At 41.4% G+C, this 26,934-nt stretch overlaps 1 protein-coding gene and 1 long non-coding RNA gene across 2 annotated transcripts in view; both read right to left on the reverse strand.

Annotated features, from left to right (window-relative positions):
• The window catches only part of LOC144588494 (uncharacterized), a 394,222-nt gene that overhangs the window by 186,126 nt on the left and 181,162 nt on the right, over window positions 1-26,934 (reverse strand). The gene's annotated exons all lie outside the window — the stretch shown is intronic.
• ADPRHL1 (ADP-ribosylhydrolase like 1) overlaps window positions 20,663-26,934 on the reverse strand; it is a 44,248-nt gene continuing 37,976 nt past the window's right edge. The window contains exon 8 of the mRNA XM_078391439.1: window positions 20,663-26,845. Within this exon, the coding sequence (XP_078247565.1) occupies window positions 22,624-26,845 (4,222 nt within the window). The 3' untranslated portion in view covers window positions 20,663-22,623. The remainder of the gene's footprint in view (window positions 26,846-26,934) is intronic.

The following is a 26,934-nucleotide window of genomic DNA, read 5'->3' on the forward strand; positions in this document are numbered from 1 at the left end:
GTAATCGTCTAGCGAGGCACCACTGTATATAATTGCAAAAAATCCATTACATACGTTTTTTCTGTGGAAGGAGAATGACATCACCAGCAGGTGGAGATGTTTAGCAATTAGAGACTTCATTCCCTGGCTTTTCTGACTTCCATGTAATCCTTTTCTTTATGCCAAAATAATCGGAGATGCAGGACAGATTCTGTAAATCTTCAATTACTGAAAAACTCTGCTGCCAGGATGGCATTACTTTGTGTATAAAATGTAACTCAACAATACAAGACTGACAAATGTACAGTGGGGTACTGATGGACCAGTTCTTAGAGCGGGGCTATCCGGAAAGGATTGTTAGGTTAGCTAAGTAGAATGCAGAAAAACTGGAGTGTTGCCAATTTTTTTAGGACTCGGGTGAAGCAATCTAATAAGAATATCACTTGTCCAATACAGTATTCCCCCTTGGCATGCAGGATTAAACACAACATATATCAACCTTGGAATTTGGTGCAAAACTTACCTGATTGCAAGTTAAGTTATAGGATTCACTAGAACCAGAAACATTAAGGATATGCTTATGCAATGAGATTTTGAAATAGATAGACCTCTGACACCTAATCTCAGGGGTAATTATAGATGTGGACACTGCCAAACCTGTGTTCCAGCCATTGGAACATTGAAACGTGATTAAAGTAATTACACAAAAGCTGGTAAAGCCAAAGAAGAGAACAAGGAATCTTTAATTGTTGTGGGTTTTTCGGGCTCTTTGGCTGTGTTCTGAAGGTTGTTCTTCCTAACGTTTCGCCAGTCTCTGTGGCCGGCATCTTCAGAGGACAGGAGTTGGAACTCTGTCTGTACTTTCCAGAGTATTATTCTGTCCCTATGATCACAAACATCTATCCCATGAGCTTAAATGTGATCATTTAAAGTCTTTTACTTGTTTTTGAGCTATTCTATTCCAACAGCCTGAGGGGCTGGCGATATCTGGGAATCATGGAGGGTTGCAGTGGCCCAGGATGCTACATGGGTGATTTTGGAGGCCACAGACAAAGTATAATCCAGCTTCTGTTGCTGGTGGAAGCCCAATGAAGTTGAAACTTGTTTTCTTCACCACCATATTTTTCTTTGTAATTTTTGAGGTGAAAGAAAACACACACACACACACACACACACACACACACACACACACACACACACACACACACACACACACACACACACACACACACACACACACACACACACACACACACACACACACACACACACACACACACACACACACACACTATCCTTACAAGAATGAAATAATCGATGACACGGGGAAAAGTCCATTCAAATCATTTGGCTTGAAAAAAGTAGAAGATCCCACCAGCAGACAGGAAAAAGCTGGGAACAAAAAGGGCTAGACCAATTCAAACTGGCCTTGGTGTCATGTGGAAAAAAACCCTTCAAATCAATCTGCACTATAAACACAGCAAATCCCATGGTATTTGATTGTGTGGTCACAGCCTTAAGCAAAAAACTAAACCCGCATGTAATCTGTTCTTGTTGCTCTATGCAGGAATACTTTGGGGAAAATGTAGAAGGCACCCTCTAGAGGCAAAAAAGTGGCACTGCAAGAAAATTATGATGTAAAAAGAAAAGACAGAATCCGTGCAAAGAAAGAGGGATGTTCTATTGAAACAATTCAAAGAAATAATTTACTGTCACCCTAGCATCAGTTGGAGAGATCCCTAAAGAAAATTAGATACATTTCTAAGATCTACTTAAATCAATCATGTAACTTGTTCTATTGATTTCAATGTAATGGTGTTAATTCACCTTCCCATCCCCCCAGGATGGAGGTCATCTTGACAGATCAAACATCTTTTTGAAAGTCAGACCGATTCACTTGACATACTTAAATATTCTGGCTAGAAAACTACAGTTTAGAGCAGGGGTCTCCAAACTACGGCCCGCGGGCCACGTCCATCCTGCTTTGCCCTTTTTATCCGGCCTGGTATGCTGGGGTCTGCAGCTGCCATCCCAAAGAGGATGAAGAAGGAGAAGAGGAAGTTGCAAGGCTGTTGGTGGGCGACACCCTCGCTTCCTCCTGAGAGCTGCAGGAGGACGCTGCTGCCATCCCAGCAGGGGATGACCCACTTGGGAGCCCTGACCAACTGACCTAGCTCCTCCAGTCCAAGCTGGCACCTCCATATGGGGGCGAGCAGTAAGGCTTTTCTGCGATGTGACCTTCAAAGAGATCTGGTGGCTGCCACAGGTCTGGACTTATCTCATCCCCCCCCCCCCCCGCAGCACTGAACAGCGGTGTTCCACTCTCCACCTCCACATGGGTCCAGCTTGTGAGCCCAGAGCTCCAGCTTGTGAGCAGGGCATTTGTGCCAGCATCGCTTCTCCTGAAGGTGATGGGAGGGTTCACCTGGGAGGGTGTGCAGCCATGAGCAGCCAGGGGAATGTTCGTGTGGGGGGGGGGAGAGAAGGCCGGCTGTGATCCCCATGAGCCCCCAGTGTGCATGGGCAGAAATAGCCTGGAGCTCTCTGAGCAGCCCAGTGGCACCCCCTGCCCTGTTACACATCTTGGCATCAATGTAGATCTACCTGTACACCCCGGTATCACCCTTGGGGTGCCCCCATCAATCCCTGGTGACCTTGCGGCTCCAGCTGTGCTTCCCTGCAACATCAGCTTGGGCCGTCCTGTGACAAGCCCTGCCTGCCCCATCTCTTGCCTCCTCAAGCCGAACGAGGGGGCTGTCCCACGCACAGAGCCTACTGTGTCACCTGCCTGCCCTGCCAGCCTCCAGGAGCCTGCAGCATCTGCTCTGTGTCCCCAAACCTCTGCCTCTCCTTCACTGCCTGCTGCAGACCTAGGCCTTGACCCAGATGCTCCCATAAACTCTCCCTGCTGCCTTGCCAGCCCAGCTCTGCACTCAAGATGAAACGGTTCTGATCCACCTTTTAGAGGTGCCAAGCATCCTTCCCCAGAGCCTCAAGAGTCGGGTAGGCACAAATCACTACAGAGTTAGCTTTGCCAGCAAAGACTCTGCTTCGTATATTTTGCTCTTGCAGTTTCTTCCTGAAAATAAACTGACCCTTCCGGAGAGGGAAGTCAGTGTGACTCCCAATAATGCTGTCATTGTCCTGGCCAAGTCTCCTGAGAGCACTGGACTTCGGACCAAACGCCAATAGCTTGCAGGTAATTATTTCTCAACTCTATTGTGACTTCCTGCTGCAGATCTCCAGGGAGCATATTCTAACCTGGGCCACCCTGTGGTTTTATGATCACAGCAGCCCAGTGCAGCAGTGAATTAGGCCTGCTGAATTTTACAGGTTGAGAAAGGCTTTGAACCAGGTTCTCTTAATCTGTGAGTGACACTCTTACTGCTTGCCCTAGTAAATGAGTGTCTGGTTTATATACGCAAAACCCAGATTTGATTCTTGACATCTCCTGACAGAGACATCCAGATGTATGGCTCACAAAATCCTATGTTACTTCAAGGACAAGTGAAAGTTTACAACTTGATTCATTTCTCATGTTGTCAAAAATTTCTTGAAGAATGTAAAGCAGAATTTCCTTCTTCAGTTGCAACGAAATTAATTTTTGACTTGCAAAAACAATTTCAGGAACGATTTTCTGATCTTGATGGAAAAACAGGCTGTTTCAGAATCCTTTTGACTACAGTGTTGAAACAATCCAAAGTCAGTTTCAAATGGAAATTATTGATCTCCAGTCAGATGACAAACTGAGAGACATGTATAAAGAAGGAAATCTGATCCAGTTTTATAAATATTTGGAGCCTGAGCAGTTCCCAAATTTGAAGTAATTTGCTAGCGGATTTGTGTTGGTTTTGGTACAACAAAGCTATCTCAACAAACCTTTTCAAGAATGAAGTATGTCAAGTCCTCAAGCTTGAAACTTCAGTTCAGCAATATTTTGAAATTAAACAAGCAGTTCCATCATTCCCATTAATATTGTAGTATACAAGTATAAGTTTGTTGATCCAAATAAAACTTACTTATTCATTATAAAACTGTTTATTTTTCCTTCGGCCCTCAAAAATGGGTAAAATATATGATGTGGCCCTCATACGGAAAAGTTTGGAGACCCCTGGTTTAGAGGAATGCACAAGAACAATTTTTATTTTTATTTGTTCAGATGTTTTGCTTTTAAACACTCAAAAGCTGCAGCCAGCATGGCCAGTGGGCAGGGGTTCTGGAAAGTGACATCCAAAACATGAATGGCCAGAGGTTGAGAACAATTGCACTACAGTTGTTTGATACAGAATATGAAGACCCTGACCAAATCACAAGTCCAATAGGACTTAAGATGGAACCGTGACAGCTAAATGAAAAAGAGAAGAAAGCCATGTGATCCTTGTACATAAATCAAAGGCAAGTATGAGTGACACCATTACAAATCTCAAATATAAACTAGTTTTCAACCTGATACGGGTCTTCATCAAGCTGGTACCACAGAGCTGTAAGTGATGCAAGAGAAATTTAAAAGCACCAAAAATCATGGCCAGATTTAGAAAATTAGACCTGCAGTCAAGTCAGAAGTGAAGGTCCGAGACTTCACATCAAAGCAGCTCCCCCCCCCCCCGGAAAGTGCTCTTTAGCCAGAAAGCTGCTAAAGAGCACTTTCGTGGGTGGACCAGCTTTAGGGGCGGCTGTAACTCAGACATCTGTAATTCAGTCTTTGCCAAGAGGGGATGAGGAGGAGAGTAAGCCCAAGAGTGTCCAAGATTGGTGAAGATTAGATTTGGGGTGTTTTAGTTATAATCCACATATTAACCACCAACACTGATAATATTTCAGTGTTTCCTTCTGGGCAGCCACATTTCCCCATCGTTTTGTGCCCATCTCTAGCTGCCAGTCATTTAGCAGCCTCCTCTCCCTCTATTGCTCTATATTAAAACACAAGGTCCTTTTTTGGCTGGACATAAATGTGGCTACTCTATATCAGAGACGCCAGGATAAAATTTAATCTACAGACTAGGGGAGCCAAATAAATACAAATTAATAGTGCTACCTAGTGGTTGGAAGAAGTTGTTATCCTCAGCTGAAAGTCCTATGTGGATGATATTAAATGTCCATGTTTGGCTGTAGATGGTACTCATGATTATACAGTGTACATTGAAACATGACTTAGATGTCACTAGTAAGTTGCACTCTTTCTTCTTTCTCTTCTTTCTTTTCTACCAGAGGTAGGATAACATCAAGGCTTTGTTGACTTCAAAGACAACAGCTCCAAAAACGGTGATACTGTGCATCATCCAAAACAATCTTCAAGGTTCTTCAGCTGACTTTTCTTGCCAATACAACTTTCCCCATTTATATTACCTTGCATGATCAGCTATTAATATTTATATATTTGTTTATTACCTGGAACTATTTTAGCTTTCTATATTTTACATGTTTGATGATTTCCTGGATTTTTTCGTTCTACTGGTCACCTTCTTGATCTAAAAAATTATCAGCATCCTGCAATAAACCCACACTTACAATGCTTCTTTGTTGTTGTTGTTTAGTCATTTAGTTGTGTCCGACTCTTCGTGACCCCTTGGACCAGAGCACGCCAGGCCCTCCTGTCTTCCACTGCCTCCCAGAGTTTGGTCAATTTCATGTTGGTAGCTTCGATGACACTGTCCAACCATCTCATCCTCTGTCGTCGCCTTCTCCTCTTGCCCTCACATTTTCCCAACATCAGGGTCTTTTCCAGGGAGTCTTCTCATGAGATGGCCAATGCTTCTACGTTATATCATTTGTCCGCAATTTTATGTCAAACAGTAGAACCAAAAATACAACATAGAGCAGCATCATACAATGTGCATCCTGAAAGCCAATTTTTAGTTTTTGTTCTACAGTATATTCCTTTTGCATCTTACGTAGTTAAGATGCTTCAGACAATCCCTAGTCAGATTTCCATTGCAGGCCTATGGTCTCACTCTTTATTAAGCCACTCAAGTTTTCTATAGCAAAAACTCCAGTTGAGACACAAGAAAAAATTATTACAGGCATGAAGTAACAGATGTATGTATAAGTGGAAAAGAATTATTTATTCATGTAAAAAATATAAACTGTGTTTCTTTCAAAGCAATCAACACCTGAATCTCTAGGATTTTAGTCACCAAATGTATTGCTAATTCTATTTTATTTCATGTGCTGCTGTACAAATTCAGCCACAAGATGGAGTCTTCCCACTGTGACTGATGGCTTCAGTAACCAGTGCCCCCACCCCCCACCACAAAAGGCTTGGGTATGACTAATAATATCCATTGGTGTCTGTTACAGTTTCTGCGGAACTGAAATGTGGAAGGTTGAAATGGTAAACAGCAAGGTACTTTCATTGCAGGAGATAGGTGAGTGTCAGTAGACTATGAGACACGTATGAGATTCTAGACTGGGCATTTCATTGTGTATTAGCTTAAATTGCCCTTATAGGGGGATTTTGAATAGTCCCATTGGAATTCTGCAAAGGTGACAAATTAGTAATATTTTTTCCTTATAAACCATGAAGCATTACATATAGAAAGTTGGGATCTGTTTTTTAATCATAATAAAGGACTTGTTAGGTAGAGTATTATGACATGGAGATGGTAATTTGGCTAACTTTATTTATTTCCCCCCTTCTTGGATGCACATCCCCTCAGTAAGTTTCCATGGCCAAGTGGGGATTTGAACTGGGGTCCTTGTTCATCACTCTATTCACTACAACACACTGGATAGCTGATTTACCTTTATATAGTGGCAACTTGCCTCCAATTATGATGTCATCACTATCACACACAAAGAGCTGCAGAACAGGATTTAAGTCACTCTTTTTAACATGTAAAAACAATCAGTTACATTTACCAGGGGCATGTTATACACATAGGAAAACCCTCACACATGCATCAGATTTAAAACATACATCTATAAAGCATGAACGATCCAGCCAGAATCCAGTCATCTTGGCTCTGATCCAACACAGTTTTTTTTTGTTTTGTTTTTTTGTGGAACAACAATGATGTATTCATGCAGCCCTCCTAAAAAAGGATTATTTCTTTTTTTGCTAGGGGGATCTTTAGAGCTAGGTAGCAATCTTACATCTCAGAGATGCAACATCAGTGAGTCTAGGAGTCGTTCTACCACCGCCACCGCTAAGCAAACTAAGCATTCTACCACCACAACTAAACAAACTTTCCTTCAGCCACGTTTCAGCAGCAAATCATTAAAACCAATTTAAATTATCATCTCCTTGTTTAAAAAGCTTTGCCTCCTGCCAAAATTCAGTGGTGTATTCTGACACTGAATTTTGGTACTGTGATTTGGATGAGTGTTGGTGGTGGGCTACCAAAATGGCCTTGGGACAGCAGATGCCCTGTGGGTTGCATCTTTTTCAACTATGAACTGCAGATTGTCCTAATAAATTTAATGGGGCACATTGGAGGAGCATGCTACTAGCTATACTAACTTAGGCCCAATTGACTTAAGTCACATTGATATTTATGATTCTGCTCTAAGTATGACTAAATCTGGATCTAACTTGTTTCTTTTACTTTTCAAAACATCTATTGCCATTTAAACTTCTTCAGCATTTCTCACTGAATGGCTACAGGCTTTGTTTTCAGTCAGGATGTTTTATTTCCCATTTCTTTTCAATTTTAAAAGTGGATGTTCTGTAAGTAGGTGCAGGACCTAAAACACAAGGTTCCTGCCAAGATTTGCTCTTAAATTCTGAGGATGTGATGCTGTGAGGGTTCGATGTGATGATCTCAGGAACGACGATGAAGGAATGGTCGACAGCCAAGCCACCAGGACCATGTAACTCTAGTTTTGGTAACCCTTTCGTTTTAGAAGATTGGAAGCCTCTTCCCATCCCGTTGGAGGAAGGTGAAAGAGACTATGTTCCAGTTCAAGACAATGATTTATTTGTTAGTCCAAAAATAAATGTTCCTTCGTTACCACCTTCATTGTCATTCCTGTCTGTACGGGCAGCAGGGGCACAGATCGGTCTCCAAGGAAATCCTCCCACTTGGAACATCCCATGGGCTCTAGTGCCTCCCAGGCCATCTTCAGCGTCTCCCGCACTCGCCATTCACTCCTCTCCCTTCTCTCTTGTTCTACTCTTTCTCTTTCTTCTCTTAATTTCTTCTTCCAGTCCTTAGCTTCTGCTTCTCCCCAGTAAGATGGTTTGGGGGGAGTAACCAGGGCTTGGGTAATGACTAATAATATCCATTGGTGTTCAGGGGGGCGGAGATTCATGTCTGCGGCCCAGTTCAAGGAGGCCCATGGACTGGCACCGGGCTGCGGACCGGGGATTGGGGACCCCTGCTTTACTCCCATCCCCCTTAAGCCCTGGGATAATTCCTCCTATTCTGCCCCCTGGTAGGACTCCTCTGGGGCCTTTTCTAGAGTCATCGGGAGTCCATATTCCCCTCCTTTCTCTGTTTCTTTTGTGGGAATGGACAGCACCACAGCGAGCGGTGACCCGACTCGTATCCAGGCTCACAAATGCAGGGTTGTGGTCACTTAATAGAGCATAGTGACATAAAGAACCCTGCATACATTCAGAAGTGCTTCCAGATTCTTGGTAGAAGACAAGAGAAATGACCCAGTCTAAAGCTAGAGTCCAAAATGCATATTAAAGCTTGCCATCGTTTTGCTTTGGTTGAAATGTTACCATTATGATTACAATGCTAGCTATGGCAAGAGGGCAAATATATTACATTACTTTGAATAGGATCCAGGTTCTATTATAATCATTTATTTTATTTATCTTTGTGGAACCAGAGCAGAGGTCAGTGGATACGGTGATAATAATGGTAAAATGTAGCTTTGTTATCTCTTTGGGTACAGACGTTACCTGCCCAATGCACAACATCCCATGGTAGTCAGGGTCCTATTGATGTTCATAAGGTCTGGGTAAACTGTCATGGAAATTCACGAGGTGTCAGGACATACTTTGCTCATATGCCTCATCACATACCCAACTGTACAACTCGGATGTGCCTCAGTGCCTAGTCAGCATGCAACGACACTAGCATCATCTTGATTTATAGTCTCTTTTGTGACTGCATTTGGTTTAGGTTGGGTTGTTTTAGTGCTGGTATCTGTATCTGCCTCAATCCAATGTGGTTCGATGACCTCCCATAGCTCCCCCTTCCTTTCACACACACAGAGCCTGCCAATCTTCAGCTCCATATAGTTCACCATCAAGCTGCTGGAACTGTTTAAAGAGGTGTATGGCAGTAGGGAAAAAGTGACAATTTCCCAAAGTTCTTCATACATCTACAGAGGTGATCTAGCACTAAACTAACGTAACAGCGGAGTGAGAAGGTGATCTAGCACTAGACACAATAGTTTGTTGAGTCTAATCACTAAACAAAAAATACTTCAGGGTCACTAGGGAGAAAGATCACAGGTTTGGGTATTCTCACTGTCCCAAAACATCACACCCAGTCTTATTATCTCGCTTGAAAACCACCCAAAGTCATGTCCCCTGGTCCTTTTCTAGAACAAAACAAATGACCACACAGGCAAAGAAACATTTAAACCATTGCACTTAGTTAAAAAATAGAAGTCCCCAGCAGCAGAGGGGGAAAGTCAAGATTGGGAGGGGAAAAGGGTAGACTTAACTTTAACTGGCTGAGTCCAAGGTATCTCAAGGACCAACTCTCCTTTTATGAACCTTCTCGGGTGTTAAGATCATCAGGAGAGGCCTTTCTCTCGTTCCCAGTACCCTCACAGGCATGTTTGGTGAGAACATGAGAGATGGCCTTCTCTGTTGGCACTCCCAAGCTCTGGAACTCCCTCCCACATGAGGCCAGACTGGCATTATCTTTACTGTTCTTTCACAAGCAGGCAAAGACCTTTCTTTTCAGGCAAACATTCTCTGAGTGACTGGATGCCTGACTGGGTGTTTAAAGAGTGGGTGTTTAAAAAATACTTGTTGTGGTAATGTATTTTCCTTCTTTCTACTTCAGACAAATGACAGTAAAGTCACCAACAACTCTTCATTAGGTAAAGTAAGACTAATGTCTCCAGCAGTAGGTTGAGAGGTAGCAGCAGTAATAAAGTGTTGGAGAAAAGATCTGTATGGCACGTTGTTTGACCCACTGCCTTTTATACAAGCAAACTGCCCTCAGGTGCAGTGAGTCCCATTGCCACTGGAGAAGCCAGAGTCAGCTATCAATCTACTGAACTCCTGCAGGTAGAAAAAGGATGGCGTGATTTTGCTTTTTCACTCATGCAGCAAAGTCAGGCACCCCAATGATTAATATACTGCATCATATATTGAGGGATTGCTGCTGGACAGTGGATTCAAGTCCGAATGCTTCTAATATACTGAACCATATCTTCAATTAAGCCTGTTTTTATTAGATTTCTATTGCACAGTGGAATGGGTTGGAAGGAGACACCACTTTCTGAGTGTCCACATAGCAGGAAAACCTGCTAATCCTATCTCTTTAAAAATAATGTAAGGCTGACACCTTCTCTAAGGTCCTAGGGAACAACATGTACTGTGTCACATCTTTGGCATTCCTGCTTTGTCTGTCCAAGTTCTAATACATGTTGACAGAAAGGAGTTCTTTCTTTGGTCATATGAGGTTATTATACACCGCCTCTAGACTTTTAGTAGCAGATGAAAAAGAGTACATTCTCATTGTTCCAGGGTTTAAAAAAAAGAACCTTGCAAATGATATTAGTTGTGTGGACCATTGACCAACAAACATACTGAACTCAGATAATGGCAGACTAGAACTTGCTTTGCTCAAGTAATCAAATTTTTGCATCCTCAACTACATGAACAAAGTAAGAATCCTTAACACTTCGTCTGTTTCCATTAACACATTACTTTTTGTAGAAAAAATTAAAGTTCCTAATACTAGACCACCCATTGATGAATCAACATATCTGACAACATTACTTCCCATCTGACAAACTGAAGGGTTAAAAAAAAGAGTAGGCAGGTACAAAGAAGAAGCAGTAGCTTCAACTCTCCATCCCTGTAAGAGGGATCACTACTGGACCCCCTAGTGGGTGGTCTGTTTTCGTTCCAAGACCCCTTGGAAACAGAGGCTACTGGGCCTCAGGTGGACACTGAGGCTGGTCAGCTAGCACAAGGGAGGGAAGAAGAGGAGAGTAATGATGAGGAGCACCTGGAAAAGGAAACAGGGGTAGGTCTTGGTTGGCAGCAGAAGCAGATAAAGCCGGAACTGGTACAGAACAGGTAGCGAAATTTTGGGCGGCATGCTATAGCAGCCAGAATAGACCACTAAACCCTTAGACCTTGGTCTTACATTGCTATATTTTCTTTTTTAGATATTTTACTTTTTGTATGTCTAGTATGGCTCTTTGTAGTGCATGCCAGTCTTTGAAGTTTTGTATTCAATTTTGTATGGCTCGATGCCGTAACAATAAAGTATGTATGTATAAAGCCGGAGAAGACAAAGATTTTGGAAGGAGAAGCAGGGTCAGGAGTGGCTGAGGTGGAGGAGGAAGGGCAAGAGACAGACTCCAAAGAGAAACCTGAGCCAGCTGTCTTTGTGCAGGAGATGTATGACTACACTTATATGGCAGATTCCTGGACAGGGGTCTTGGTCCAGCTATGTCCAAGGAATAGGAAGGATTCAAGGCCCTGACCAGGTCTCCCATAAGCCACCTGAGCTGCCACTGAAGACCACTGCAGTTGCCAAAACAACCAACCTTGACCCCAACTCAGAAGAAGCCCTGGAAATGCCAGCACCAATGCCAGTGAGAGCATTGGTGATGCCTGCAGGAGGAAGCCATAAACCCCATAACTAGCACTGGTTCACCTCTACAAACTATCTTTGTGATGCACAAGCTGGCAAGGGCAACTTTGAGGACCCTTAGCGGATCCCTGGTTTTTGTTTGTACCAATCGCAGTGGAAGCAATCGAAAGCCCTGAGGACACTCCCTAGTGCACTCAGTCCCCCAATGGAGGGATGGGCGAAGAGGGGATTGACATTGTTATAATGACCCACCCACCCAAGGGTTAATAGAAAAGATTATCTTCAACTTTCTAATGTGGAATCCATGGATATATGGACTGAAAAGGGTCTGCCTGTCACCCCATCACTCGACGGGGGCAGCAGTGCTCACACTCTCTTTCCTTGCAATTCACATGAATTCTTTATACAGTGACTCTAAGGAGCTGCTTTATATTAGGTTGAGGTCTTTGCTTATCTTGCCCAAGCATTGTTCAAAGTCTGATTAGCAGCAGTAGCACACCTGCTACTTGAGCCAAGAGACTAGGGATTGAATCTGGGACCTTCTACGGGGCAAGCAGTGCGGCTAGGAGCATCAGTACTGGAAAGTCAGGTTTTACACCATAAAACCCAAGCAAAATGGCTAGATGTCATGGACAGATGACTTTAGCTGTCATAAAGGGATTGAAAACTCCTTATTAATTTGTTATTTTAGTGGCAGGAATTGGGAACAAGTGATGATAAAATTATTGCTACACATTCTGAACTTGGCTACTGTGGGTACAATGCATTTCAGCTCTAGCAGGGGAAGGTATTATTTCTCTAGGGATTGTCATTGGCCAGCCTGGGCATGCATACAACTATGACATCTTCTCATGTTTCAAAGATACTTGGATAGACATGAGGTCAGTGGAGCATAAGATGGCATAATACACCTTTAAATTCATCCTGAAGGTCATCTTCCAGTTTGGGCTTGAGATAGTAATAATCTCAAAACATTAATGTTGACATTGACATGTCATTGCTGCCTGATTATCTTCTAAGATCACAGATACAGTCACTTCTCAATTCCCACAACAACCACCTTTCATTCTTATAACATCAGTGGTCTCTGGCTGGTTGCTGTGATACCCCTGTACATCTCCTGTATTTTAACATCCAAATATGCTGCAATATTTCAGAGATGAAAGATAATTCTTATAGGCTCCTGCTGGTAGGCTAGAAGGTTTTAAGCACTAAGGTACAAAAATAAATAAGCTCAAACCAATGAAGCAACAGTCAAAGAAGATAGCACAAGTGCCGTGCCATATACTATAAAATGCACAAAAAAAGAAGCAAACAGTGTAAGATAATACAGTGAGAACTCTTTGTGTTGCATGACAAATTACAAAATCTGACAAATTGTCTTACTCAAAACTATCCAGTAACTTGTTTACAACATTTACAACTTTGAACTATGATATGTTGAAGTGCATGCATTTTCATATCCAGAAAAAAAATGTTGCAATGTGCACCTTAAGATTTGCTTTTATTAACATACGATTGATCTTCTTCAGGAACACTTCCAAGCAGCTTTAGCTACGCGAAGGTTTGTCATCAATAGAAAGCCAGTCCATTCAGTTGATCAGTGTGAAAACAGTCTTGAAACATTAACATTGGCATGCCATTGATAAAATACATTACAACAGATCAATAAATCTTGAGATATGGTGTCCTCACATTTGTTTCTTAAAAGCAGTACACACGGGTGGCTGGAATACTGGTTCAAAGGTCATTGCCACTACTCCTCATCTCTCTACCCTTCTCCATGTATTTATTTATTTATTTATTTAATTTATACCCCTCCTATCTGGCCCACCGGACCACTAGCTGAAATTACCTGCATTGACCTTGAACATATGGTGTCAGCCTTGAGTCTATCTTCTTCAGCAATTGAGAACAATTAATACAAACATGGTTATTGTAAATTTATAAAAATTTGCAGATAACCGTAACCTAAGGGGTAATGGATAAATGTGGTGGCCCTAGGAGCATGAACATTCCATTGTAAGAGCAGCAAAAATACTTGCAGCTGTCCATCAGTCATCTGCCTAAGACTCCAGAGCTAAAGATTTTTGTCAAAATGACAATGAGCCTTAGTTTATTTCTTAGAGAGACTTACACCTGCAACTGTACCTTTAATCATCCAGAAATAACTTTTATTGAAATCAGTGCAATGTGTTTCTCAGTAGACATGTTTAGGATTGTGCTGTAATGTATATACAACAAAAAGTTGTAGTAAGACTGTGTAATAAATGCAGATACTGTTATTTTTTGGAAACAAACTGAATAACTATTCTAAGGCAACTAGACAGGAAGTCTGTTCCAGATTGATTTGGTTCAATTCAAAGTTTCCTATGGCAGTTAAATCACAGTTGTTCTCATGGAATGTTTAATTATCCTGGACAATTTTCAGGGCAAGAGTCTGCACTGCACCTCAAACCACTACAATTAGAGTAACACCTGGATCAAAGGGTGTCCATCTTCCTCTGTCATTAACACCACCCTCATCCACATCTCTTTTTCAAAAAATTACTTTTCAGTAATTGACACAGCATTGGATTAATATAATAACACATTAAACTCCAGTGGTTATTTGACATTGTGCTAAATTGGAAAAGCACAATAAAAACGTTTGGAGGAGAGACAAAAGATACACTTTTGAATGGAACGTTCCCACTGTACAGACATGTCTTCAACAATGTATGTTATGGAAATAAAGGAGAACATCCTCAATATCTTTCTCTCAGTACAAGTATTTTTACTATGGTTTTCCAAATTAGTGCTATGTCAGAGAATAACTGCAATTTCAGAAGTTGTTTATATATATATTTTAAAAAATCTTACTGTTAACATCATCCTAGCTCACACACACAGCTGCATCTTTGGCAATCACACATACCAGAAACAAACAGGCAATAGCAGGCATCCTTCAGTCTCGAGAGACTATGGTAATGTGCTCTGCATGGAGGTCTTGGAACAGCGTCTAGTGTGGCTGAGAAGGCCAATTCGAGAGTGACAATCTCCTCCACATTGAAGACAAATACAATCTGTCCCTGTCCAGCTCCCTGGTTTTGCTTGTTTCGGGACTGTCTCTTTGCCCCGGCCTGCTAAACAAGTGCCTGCCAAACAAGTGCTGGACAAGGGTCTCTTCAAATTGGGAGAGGCCATGCTCCACCACCTGCCTCCAAGCTGAATGCTCAGATGTCGAGGTCTCCCATCTGTTGAGGTCCATTCCTAAGGCCTTCAGATCCCACTTGCAGATGTCCTTGTATTGCAGCTGTGGTCTCCCTCTGGGGCGGTTTCCCTGCACTAATTCTCCATACAGGAGATCTTTTGGAATCCGACCATCAGCCATTCTCACGACATGCCCAAAATTCCAGATCGTTCTAGAAGTACTCTATTTAGAACTTTGTCCTGCCAGGTGATGCCAAAAATGCGTCAGAGACAACGCATATGGAACGTGTTCAGCTTCCTCTCCTGCCATGCACAGAGGGTCCAGGACTTGCTGCAGTACAGGATTGTGCTCAGGACACAGGCTCTATAGACCTGGATTTTGGTGTATGCCGTCAGCTTCTTATTAAGCCATACTCTCTTAGTGAGTCTAGAGAACATGGTAGCTGCTTTCCCAATGCGTTTATCCAGCTCAACATCTAGGGAGAGAGTGTCAGAGATTGTTGAGCCAAGGTACACAAATTCATGAACAACCTCCAATTCTTGTGTGGAGATAGTAATAGAGGGAGGTGAGTCCACACCCTGGCCCATGACTTGTGTTTTCTTTAGGCTGATTGTTAATCCAAAGTCTTGGCAGACCTTGCTAAAATGATTCATGTGTTGTTGGAGGTCTTCAGCAGAGTGGGCAACAATGGCTGCATCATCGGCGAAGAGGAAGTCCTGCATGCATTTCAGTTGGACTTTGGTCTTTGCTCTCAATCTAGAGAGATTAAAGAGATTTCCATCTAATCTAGTCCGGAGATAGACACCTTCTGTTGCAGTTCCAAAGGTCTGCTTCAACATGACGGCAAAGAAGATCCCAAACAGAGTCGGCGCAAGGACACAGCCTTGTTTTACTCTGCTTCGGATGTCAAAGGGATCTGATGTTGAGGCATCAAAAACTACAGTGCCCTTCGTATCCTCATGAAAGGACCTGATGATGTTGAGGTGGACATCCAATCTTGGGAAGTATTTTAAAAAGGCCGTCCCTGCTAACCAAGTCAAAGGCCTTTGTGAGATCTATGAAAGCCACAGAGAGTGGCTGTTGTTGTTCCCTGCATTTCTCCTGCAACTGTCTGAGGGAAAATACCTTGTTGGTGGTGGATCATCTGTTCTTGCAATACAAATGCAGGAACAGGTGATACCTTTATTGGAGCATTAAAAAATAAAACAACTTGGTGCACAAACTGAGGAAGATGAATTATCATTGAAAGCTTGCTCTTTGTTTTTTGTTTAATTTAGTTTTTGTAGTGGTTCAATAAAGAATCACCTGCTCCTGCATTTGTATTATTTTGGGGACCACACAGCCTTTTCCTGATTTTGTTGACAAAAGACCAGTCTTACTCACAGTTAGCTTAATATCATATAGTTGAGAGAAAATACATTATATTTAACCATGTCAACTCCAGCACACACTGGGTAAATTGCAGTGTAATTGCACCCTATGATTTAATTTCAGCAGCACATATCACAGCATTGCAGTGTAAGGTTTAAGCACATGTATAAATTTCCCTGAATGAAATTAGTGGGACCAAAATGTTTCAATTGTTTCTGGATCATGCCCTAAGTAGCAAAGCTCTAAAATTTACACCTAATATTTAATTTACTATAAATTATAATATAAAATATATAAGAGGTACTGTGTTTGAATAGATGACTGAATAGTCTCTGTCATATATTATTAGCTGTTGCTATTGTCTATTTGTAAGAACTAAATTTGATCCATACTTACAAGCAGATTCATTGAATCACAGATGCACTGTCTTTCTGTCTGTCTCTCTCCCCCTCTGAATCTCACTCACTCGCACACACTACATTTAAAGTATCTTCAATGGCAAAATAAAACAAAACAAAAATAATGTGTATGAGAGAAAAAGGAAGAAGTGGGAGGGATCTTAGAAAATTATCTTTCTTTTAAGAAGAAATTTCAATTGTGTAGCTTCTCACCAAAAGGATTAATGAACAAAACTTCGTGAAAAACAAAAATGTGTTTATTCCAAATGTCAGACAGAGGTTGTTTGCTACTCTTTTCTTTTATTCTCAAAGTCACCTTTGCTTAGGGCTTCAGGAGCTCTGCTTGCTTAATCGCTTGTATCAACTTTCATTTTATGGAACAGAATTCTGTTGCTGTGGTCTTGACCTTAACGTGACACCCGAGTTCTGCCTTGGATTCACATCCTTCTGAAGTGTTCACATTACAGGAATGTTTGTGCAAAACCGTGCTAAATTCTGCTCCTAGTTTAGCCTCTTTCTCTGTTCATGGCCAAGAAAATGAAGAGGGAAAGAGACAGAAAAGATGCCATCATATTCTTTGTCCTGCAGCTAGTTTCTGAACTTGGTCATATTCCAAAGGATTTCTTCCTAATTTTGGACTTCCTGCATTTTCTGGACCATGGCTTTGCCTTTGGTAGTAGTATGCTATAAAGTTCAGAATTTTGTAGCATAAAATGATGAGTATGGGATAATGGGCTAGAAATTCAATTATAAAGCCTTTTAGGCAATGAAAGTACCAGACCAGAGTAGCATCTAAATGTATGATGAACAACATAATTTCAAAATTTACACTATACTTATAATAAGCTACCTTTTTAATGTATTATGTCTATTCAGACCAGGGATGTGGTGGCGCTGCGGGCTAAACCGCAGAAGCCTGTGCTGCAGGGTCAGAAGACCAAGCAGTCGTAAGATCGAATCCACGCGACGGAGTAATCTCCCGTCACTTGTCCCAGCTCCCGCCAACCTAGCGGTTCGAAAGCATGCAAATGCAAGTAGATAAATAGGGACCACTTCGGTGGGAAGGTAACAGCGTTCCGTGTCTAAGTCACACTGGCCATGTGACCACGAAAGATTGTCTTCGGACAAACGCTGGCTCTATGGCTTGGAAACGGGGATGAGCACCGCCCCCTGGAGTCGAACACGACTGGACAAAAATTGTCAAGGGGAACCTTTACCTTTTACCATGTCTATTCAGAATTTTATTATAGCATCCTATACAATGAAGTTATCATTTTTGGCACTATGGAAAATACCTCTAATGTTAAATGACTGAGATACAGCATTGTGGAGTTGTTGTTGTTTAGTAATTAAGTTGTGTCCGACTCTTCGTGACCCCATGGACCAGAGCATGCCAGGCCCTCCTGTCTTCCACTACCTCCCGGAGTTGGGTCAAATTCATGTTGGTAGCTTTGATGACACTGTCCAACCATCTCATCCTCTGTCATCCCCTTCTCCTCTTGCCTTTACACTTTCCAAACATCAGGGTCTTTTCCAGGGAGTCTTCTCTTCTCTTGAGATGGCCAAAGTACTGGAGCCTCAGCTTCAGGATCTATCCTTCCAGTGAGCACTCAGGGTTGATTTCCTTTAGAAGGATAGGTCTGTTCTCCTTGCAGTCCAGGGGACTCTCAGAGTCTCCTCCAGCACCATAATTCAAAAGCATCAATTCTTCGGCAGTCAACGTTCTTTATGGTCCAGCTCTCACTTCCATACATTGCTACTGGAAAAACCATAGCTTTGACTATGCGGATCTTTGTCGGTAAGGTGATATCTCTGCTTCTTAAGATGCTGTCTAGGTTTGTCATCACTTCCCTCCAAAGAAGCAGGCATACAGTATTTTAATTTCATGGCTGCTGTCACCATCTGCAGTGATCATGGAGCCCAAGAAAGTAAAATCTGTCACTGCCTCCATATCTTCTCCTTCTATTTGCCAGGAGGTGATGGAACCAGTGGCCATGATCTTAGTGGTTTTTTTTTTTTATGTTGAGCTTTAGACAATTTTTTGCACTCTCTTCTTTTACCCTCATTTAATTCCTCCTCACTTTCTGCCATCAGAGTGGTATGATCTGCGTATCTGAGATTGTTGATATTTCTTCCGGCAATCTTGATTGGAGTCAAAGGCTTTTATGTAGTCAATGAAGCAGAAGTAGATGTTTTTCTGGAACTCTCTGGCTTTCTCCATAATCCAGCACATGTTAGCAATTTGGTCTCTAGTTCCTCTGCCCCTTAGAAATCCAGCTTGTACTTCTGGGAGTTCTCGGTCCACATACTGCTGAAGCCTACTTTGTAGTAGCATGTGAAATGAGTAACTGTGGAGTTGCTTTGAAATAATTATCTAACTCTGTAGTTATAGAGCAAAATCCTGTTGAGTAAAGTTATGTGAGCATAAACAAAATCTGGCACTGGGAATAATTAACTGAAGCTAATTGAAATTTTCCCATCTCCCCTCCATTCAGGGTCTTAGGCTTCCTAGGGCACCCTTTTGCTCCAGGGAAGCCTTTGGGAGCCTCAAGATATGGAAAGCTTTCAACAGTAAAAAACAAACAAACAGTGGATTGCTAGTGCATGGATCAGACCACCAGTGGCAATCTGATCTTCAAGAAGCAATTGAAGACATGGTTGTTCCGGCAGGCCTTTCCATCATACACCTCTTGACCCCCCTCTTTTCTGTTTCTGTTTTTTGTTTTGTGTATTATATGATTTAATGTAGTGCTTTCTTCTTTTAGAATTGTCTATTTTCGTTGTCTTATATTATTTTTATGGTTGTTAGCCGCCTAGAGTGGTCCTTTCGGACCAGATAGGCGGGGTATAAATCAAATAAATAAATAAATAAATAAATAAATATTGGATTTTTACTACTAAGGGCTCACCTTCCCCATCTGGATGCTCCAAGAGCCTCCACAGCTGAACAGTGAACCCTAGGGAGTCTCAGAACTTGAAAGGGCATGTGGAGAATCAGAAGCTTTCAATTCACTTGCATTAAATATTCCTGGTGCCAGATCCCATGGATGTGGAAAAAGGTTCTGCCAACAAGATTTTACCCACAATTTAATTGCCATATTCTAAGACACTTTGATCCCAATATGAAAAAAAAACCAACCATTTAAATATTAAGAGTGTCTGACTGTCAAAAGCATGGCTTCTGATAGTTTGAACCACTACTAAAAATTTCCTCCCCCCAACACCCCTTGTATATAATATTTGCCTAATCTCTTCACTCACGTTGTTGTACAGTTGTTGTTTTTTAACGGCTAATAGACACAAACTATTATACTGTACTACATATACTGACAGGATTTCAGACATTGTACAGCTTACTCAAGAGTGAAAATGTCCAAAGCAACTCTTGAAAGATGAGCAATAATAATAATAATAATAATAATAATAATAATAATAATAATAATAATAATAATAATAATAATAATAATAATAATAATAATAATAATAATATTATTATTATTATTATTATTATTATTATTATTATTATTATTATTATTATTATTATTATTATTAATCTGAATGGGTGAATATAGATCAAATTAAGTCTCAAGAGGGTCCCCTTAGTTTTTTCAACAACCTTCAGGAAGGAGATACTTGAAGCATGATAGGACTTCTTAGAGCAGGAGCATTTTAAATTATCAGACTATTAAAGCTGCCCTGCTAATTCACATACCCAAGGCCAGAGCTTGGAAATTTGCCTTTTTGATGTACAACTCCCCAAATCCCTCTAAAAGTAACTTTTGTCAATCTCTTTCCAACATTTATGAAACCCAACCTTCTGTAACCAAGAACAAGCTAGCAGCCAGGTTCTGCTGCGAAATTTGCAGAAGAGCATGGGGGCATTGGATCCTTCTCTTTTTTTTCTTTATTCAGCATTTGGTAGTCAAAGATATATTGCCCCTGCACACAGGAGCTCCACATAGCATACATACCCTCCATTATTTTGTCTTTTGAAAAACCTTCCAAACTAGTAGTTATAAAGATTTAGAAAAATTATTTCTTCGGACTGAAATTCGTCTTCCAGCCGTCATAGCCAGAATCCTTGCCATCTGGAAGAGTCTGAGAATTCCAGTCCAAAGAAGTAACTTTCTCAGAATCTGGTAATTATTATTCTTGAACTGAGCTTCTGCTAATGTGTTGTGCCAAATCAAACAACAGAGACCTGTGCAGTTGAACACTTTAGTCAAAACTGTTCCTATCATTTGGCAGAGTAAATCAATCATCTCAAGTGGAAGATGCTGGGGATAGCAACCATTTCTCTGTTCCTCCACGGCCACTCCCCTCCCTTGAAAGGCAGAGCTATCTGTGCCACATGGCCTGCCTTGCACCCTCTAAGTTGGCCTGCTGCTCTTGACTATGGTGGAAGAGGCCCTTTCAACACCAGTGCTGAAATAAGATTCAACTTCCAGTCTAGCTGGCTTCTGGAAATGGAATAGATTGGAAGGGCACAGCCATCTTGTCCTTCATCTTGGATTGCAAAATGGCAAGGATTAAGTCTGTACTTTGACCATTTTAGACTTTACTTTGTAACTCCTTCTTTAGACAACAAGGGCTAAAATTCAGGAGTTAAGTTGCAACTGGAGTAGGCCCACTGAATCAGTGGGGATTTGGTGAGTCAACTCTATTGATTCGAAGGTCTATTCTAGTTGCAACTGACTACTGCATTTCAGCCAACATGTATAACTAAGCTTAGCCAAGTCTGATATGTATGTTGGCCACTGCTACTCCTTTTTGCTGAGTGGAGCCCTGGATTTCTAAGCTAAATTCCTGTCTTGACAGCATCACGAGTCTTCTGGCACCTGAAAGATTAACCTGTCATGGCATCAACTTTCACGGGCACACCAGAATCAGTTTTTTTAGGGCTGGAGTCTAAGATCTTAAGCTTTCACAGGGGACAAAAGAGATTGGTGGTTCAGCAATGGGACAGGGGGCACTACACTGTCCCTGAGATAATTTATCAAGGTGTTCACAAGATGAAAGTTTCCCCTTCTATTCCATGTAGCTGCTGTCATCTGAGCTCTCTCTCCCCCACTCCCCTTTTCTCTGGAGAGTCAGCAAACTCTCTTGAATTTGGGAAGAGGTGCAGCAGATTGCACATGGAAGAGACAATGGGGGTACTTTACTTCTGTGGACTTCCTTAACAGCAGAGTCCTATGCCTATCCACTAAGCATACGTCCCATTGAGTTCAGAGGGACTGATGCCCAGGAAACTGAGCATTGCAGGTTCACTGATCTTAAAACCTACTCTTTAGCTTTCAAGGTAGCACAGGATTTTAAAAAAAATTCTCACAACAGTTCATTTTAACGAAAGAGGCCTGAAGGTTTTTAATGTTGGCTAAGCGTAGACATGTAGCAGAAAGTGCTGGCAGCAAGACATGATCAAACATATTGTCCCTTCCGACTCTGGCAACTTTCCATTTTAAAAAATCCCTTAAACAAGAAGCTTTGCCACAGCAAGCTTTCCCATGAAAAAAAATCCCTTAACCAAGAAGGCTAGCACAGCCAGAAGAAAACTTCCTGTCAGGTTTTTGTGTCTGAGCTTATTTCCTTTAACCAAGGACAATATTAAAGCAATTTTCTTTTTCTCTTTAATCAGGAAAAACATTTCCACTCACTCTCATACACAGTCTGAAGTGGCGCATTCCTGAATATCCCGCCAATTCATTCTGCTGCATGTCTAGACTAGACATTTTGCTAGATTGTTCCCATATTTACTACAATTTCTTGTCTGTGAATTACAGGCTTGCTATTCCTCTCAGTTAATCTCCTAGAGACTTCAGGTGATGCTAAAATTGATGGCAGCTAAATTTCAAAACTGTTCAGCAGAACTTCAGTGCTCTGAATTCAGAAATGGCTAAAAGATTATAAATTCAGGGCTGTATTTCAGTCATTCAAGCTATTTTTAATTATCAAGCTTAATTGTGTCAATCATTCGAATCACCATCGGTTTAAATGATAAATTTCTTGGTCCTTCACTGTAACTCTCTGCTTTGTATTTTTCCAAGCCTACTAAACTAACTTTGCTCTCTTGCACTACACCAGCCCTAGATTTTTTAGTCTCTTCACCTTCATGCCTTGATAAATCACGTGCAGATGGTATTTGGTACTTGCCAAAACTTTGCTCTGCTTTTCTGTGTTCTGAAGTACAGAACTTCTTTGAGGTGCCCAACTGGGGGTCCATATCTGCCTCATACAATGTCTTCTGAAATGTCCGATCCTGATTCAGCTGTGGAGCTCTCTGTTTGTCACTATTCTTTGAGGGGCCCTTCTTTTCAGGAGAATTATTTTTGTGCCCTTCGGGTTCATCCAAGGAAGCCAGATTATACTTCTCAGAAATATCATGAGTGTGCTGTTCATCTCTTAGACTAGATTTAGAGCTGACACGATCCTTCGGTGCTTGGAATTGCTGCTGTTGTTTCCCTTCTGGGATTTTATTTTGATGGCTCCTCAGAAGCTGGTCCTTCTTGGAATTCCACACTGCCTGCTTTTCATCCTTAGCAATTATGTCAGGCTTCCTTGGGTAATTAAATGATGGTTTCTGTTGTTCCACTACTAAGTTATTCATTTTATCTTTCTTACCCAAAACGTTCCCCTCACTTATGCTTGTTTCTTTACTCTTAGGATGTTCACTTTTCAAAGGCAACGCCTTTCGTTTAGATTTGATAGTCTGCTCTCTTGTCTTCTCTATTTTACTTTCAGGCTTCATTTTATCAACTGAGGATGGCATTTTGTCATCCTGAATTTTATCCTTGGCATTTCTTCCCTCACGACTGGCACCATCATGTTTTATTGATATCTTGAATGGAGAGAAGAGGTGTTTTCTAATGTTTCCATCTTCCACTTTTACACTATCACATTTTGCTGGATCACTTGGTGGAGTTTGGTATCTTGAATCATCTGGGGAATTGAACACTCCCCGGCTGCTAGTTTTATTCTTTGGTAGAGTCAGCTGCTGTGTCTGAGAGCTGTTAACTGCTGTTGTATCTCCATCATCTTCTATAGATCTACTTTCTGCTTGCTTATTATTATTCTTTGTTGGGGTCATCTGGCATGTATGAGAGATGTTAGTCTCTGTTTTATCTTCATCTTTTGTATGATCAGTTTTTCCTTGTTTCCCATCACTCTTTGGTGGGGCCAACTGTTGTGTTTGAGAGATCTTAATCTGTTTTGTATCTCCATCTTTTGTAACATCAGTTTTTGCTCGCTTGTTATTACTCTTTGGTGGGGCCAACTGTTGTGCTTGAGAGAGGTTAGTCTCTGTTACATCTCTAGACTCCTTTGTAAAGTCATTTTTTATTGATTTGGGGGGCATCTTGGAATTATACATTGTCTTCTTACTGCTGGTGACAGGACTTTGTTCTTCTGCCCTTATATTTTCTTGCTCTCTTCTGTTGACAGATGATGGAATTAAACATTGTGTAGTTTCTGGTAAATTTCCTTTTCCTACTGCACTCTTTCCCACTCCGGCTGTTTCATTTTGGGATGGTAAACTGCTTTTCTCAGATTCTCCTTCTGCCATCACCTGTGCTTCTCCTTGTTTCCCAGTGTTATTTCCCAAGGGCAATTCCTGCTTTTTCATATTATGCATAAGGGCTTTCTTGTCTGTAGGGCTGTCTTCATATTTTCTAACATTCTCTGTTGAGGATGGTTGATGCTTCTTCTCAGGCATCTTTGGCAAGATGTTCTTGTCTCTTGCAGCACTATTTTTACTCTCGATTAAATCACTGTGGAAATTGCATACTATTTTGTCATCTAGACCAGGGGCAGCCTTGGGCTTTTGCAGTTCATTCAGAGAACGTACATGGTGTTTCTCAGAATTATGACTAGCTGCCTTGTTTCCTTGAATACAGCTTTCATTGTTTGATGATCCATTGGAAGACGGTATTTGGAAATTTCCAATACCACACCAAGGTCTGTTAACTTCTGCAATATTTCTCTCTGATGTTGCTGAATGATCCACTGTAGACAGATGGCATTTCTCAGAAAAAGGTCCAGAACTCTCCTCAAGAGTATGAGTTTCATGGCTGAATAACTCTTTTAATAACCCTTTGGAAGTTTCTAACTCACTTACACTAACATTTGTCTCTGCATTATTGCATTGAGGACTTGTCACTGCATTAACTGAGCATACTTTGGTTTTCCCAATATCCTCTACTGCTGTTGCACAGCTGGATCTCTCTGTACCACTAGAAAAAGGGAAGTGATGATTTTCAACATCATTGCAATTATGGGTTTCTTTTACACTTTTATTTTTATTTTTCTGGCTGTTATTTGTGGTGGGGAATTGAAATGCCTGATTCATTGTTTCTTTGGTTGGGCTTGTGTTATTCTGCTTATTTTGTTGGGTCTGTGTCTTCAAGAACAAATGCTCACTTTCTATCTGGAGATCAGATTCTTTGTTTCGGCTTCTTGATGTTTCTGCCTCTTTTTTTACTTGATTTATGTGGTCATTTTCAATACAAGTAGGGTCTGTTTCTTTTTTATCAGGCAGCTTTTCTTTATTTGGAGCTGCATCACAAATTTTGCTCCTCAAATCTTGTTCACTGCCCTGACTTGGCTTCAGCTGAGGCATTTTGTCAACAGCTGCAGGTTCGACACTTGATTGCTGGTTGTTGACTGGAGGCCCCTCTGTACTAAAAGATGCCTGAGCTGCAGGAGATTTAAATGGGGGAATATTTTCCAACACTTTCTGTTCAGGGAAACATTTTTGGCTGGCAAAGGGAGGCTCTTTTGCAGTCTCTGTTAATTCTGTTTCTCTCTCCTCTGGCCTACACTTCCTTTCTGATATGCTAGAAATTTGATCCCCTTTAACTTTCTGGTGACTGTGTGCACTGATTCCTTCAGCTGGACCAGATGAGGAAGAGGTAGGAGATTGATTTGTATTTTTGTCCTCAGAAGAGGAAAAGGGATTGTTCGCAGGTGATGTGACACTCTCTTTGTGGTCCAAGCCATTTTGGGGTAGGTTAGGAATATGACCTGCAAGGGGTACAGGGTTTTTTGAAGATGAAATGCTATCTTGATTAGACCCTGGATTTGCAGAAGTTGCATCATTTGCAATGATGTCATTTTGGTCAGTCACAACTGTAGATATTTCATGACACTTATTTTGCAACTGGCTTTTTTGTTGTCCTCCATGTGCTTTGCTGTCTGGCACGCTATTCTTATCAGGGTTAAGGTCCTGTGTTCTCTGGGTGTCCTTTGCCCCCTGCACTTTGGGGTTATGGTCAGAAATCTGAGGGGTGTGTGTGGTATTTGTTGATAAGCTCCATGGATGGCTAATTTCAGTAGCAACACAGAGTGTAGGCATTGTAACAGTCATACATACCAATTGTTGAGGCTGAGGGCTATTGAATCTTGTAGCTGTCCTCAGATTTATCTCTAGCACTCTGATTTCAGCTTTGCAAATTGCTTTTTTCTCCAGGCCTTTTTTGTTCTTTTTCTCATCCTTGCATGGAAGCAAAGCTTTCACATCAACAGCAGAACAAACCTTACTGGTTTGCTCAAACTTTTCTTTCAGTATGGACAAGACAGAATTCTTCTTGTGTATTTTTGGCTGATCATTATTTGGTGCCTTCTTTTTTAGAGTCCCCTGCTTCTCCTTAGCTTCCTTCTCTTCAGCAGCTAAGAATTTCTTCAGAACATTCTTCACAGTATTTTTCCCACAAGTGCTGACCCATCTGGCTTTTTCTTGGAATGTTATTTTTGGACTTTCTTCTTCTGTTGAAGATCTTCTGTCTAACTTGCTTACAATGGAGTTCAGAACATTTCTATTAGTCTTTTCTTTAATGATCAGTTTGCCAACATCTCTTGATTTCTTTCTGTAAGGCTCGCGGTTGTTGTTCATGAACCTTGACTGCAGCAGCTGAAATTTTGTGGGGCGAATGCCACTGTGTGCACTTGGACATTCCTGCCGCAAATTCACCTTATTTTCTATGTTTTTCAGCCACGTGACCTTCTTGCTCTGAAGTTGTGAGTGGTTTGGTATGAGGTCTGTGAGGTAGAACAGAAGACTGCTAAGGACAGCAAAGGCACCAAGTTCTGTTGACATCTTACTGAGCTTCTTCTTCAGTGCAATGGGATCAATCAGCACCTTATTATTGTCCAACTTTGCACATTTGGTTCTGCTGCATAAAAGAAAACGAGTGTTTTTTGGAGTGGGAAATCATAAACATTGTTCTTATTTCCATATTTTTAAAATGTATTACTTTTAAAG

The sequence above is a fragment of the Pogona vitticeps genome, chromosome 3 (genome assembly GCF_051106095.1).
Source record: "Pogona vitticeps strain Pit_001003342236 chromosome 3, PviZW2.1, whole genome shotgun sequence".
Lineage (NCBI taxonomy): Eukaryota > Metazoa > Chordata > Lepidosauria > Squamata > Agamidae > Pogona > Pogona vitticeps.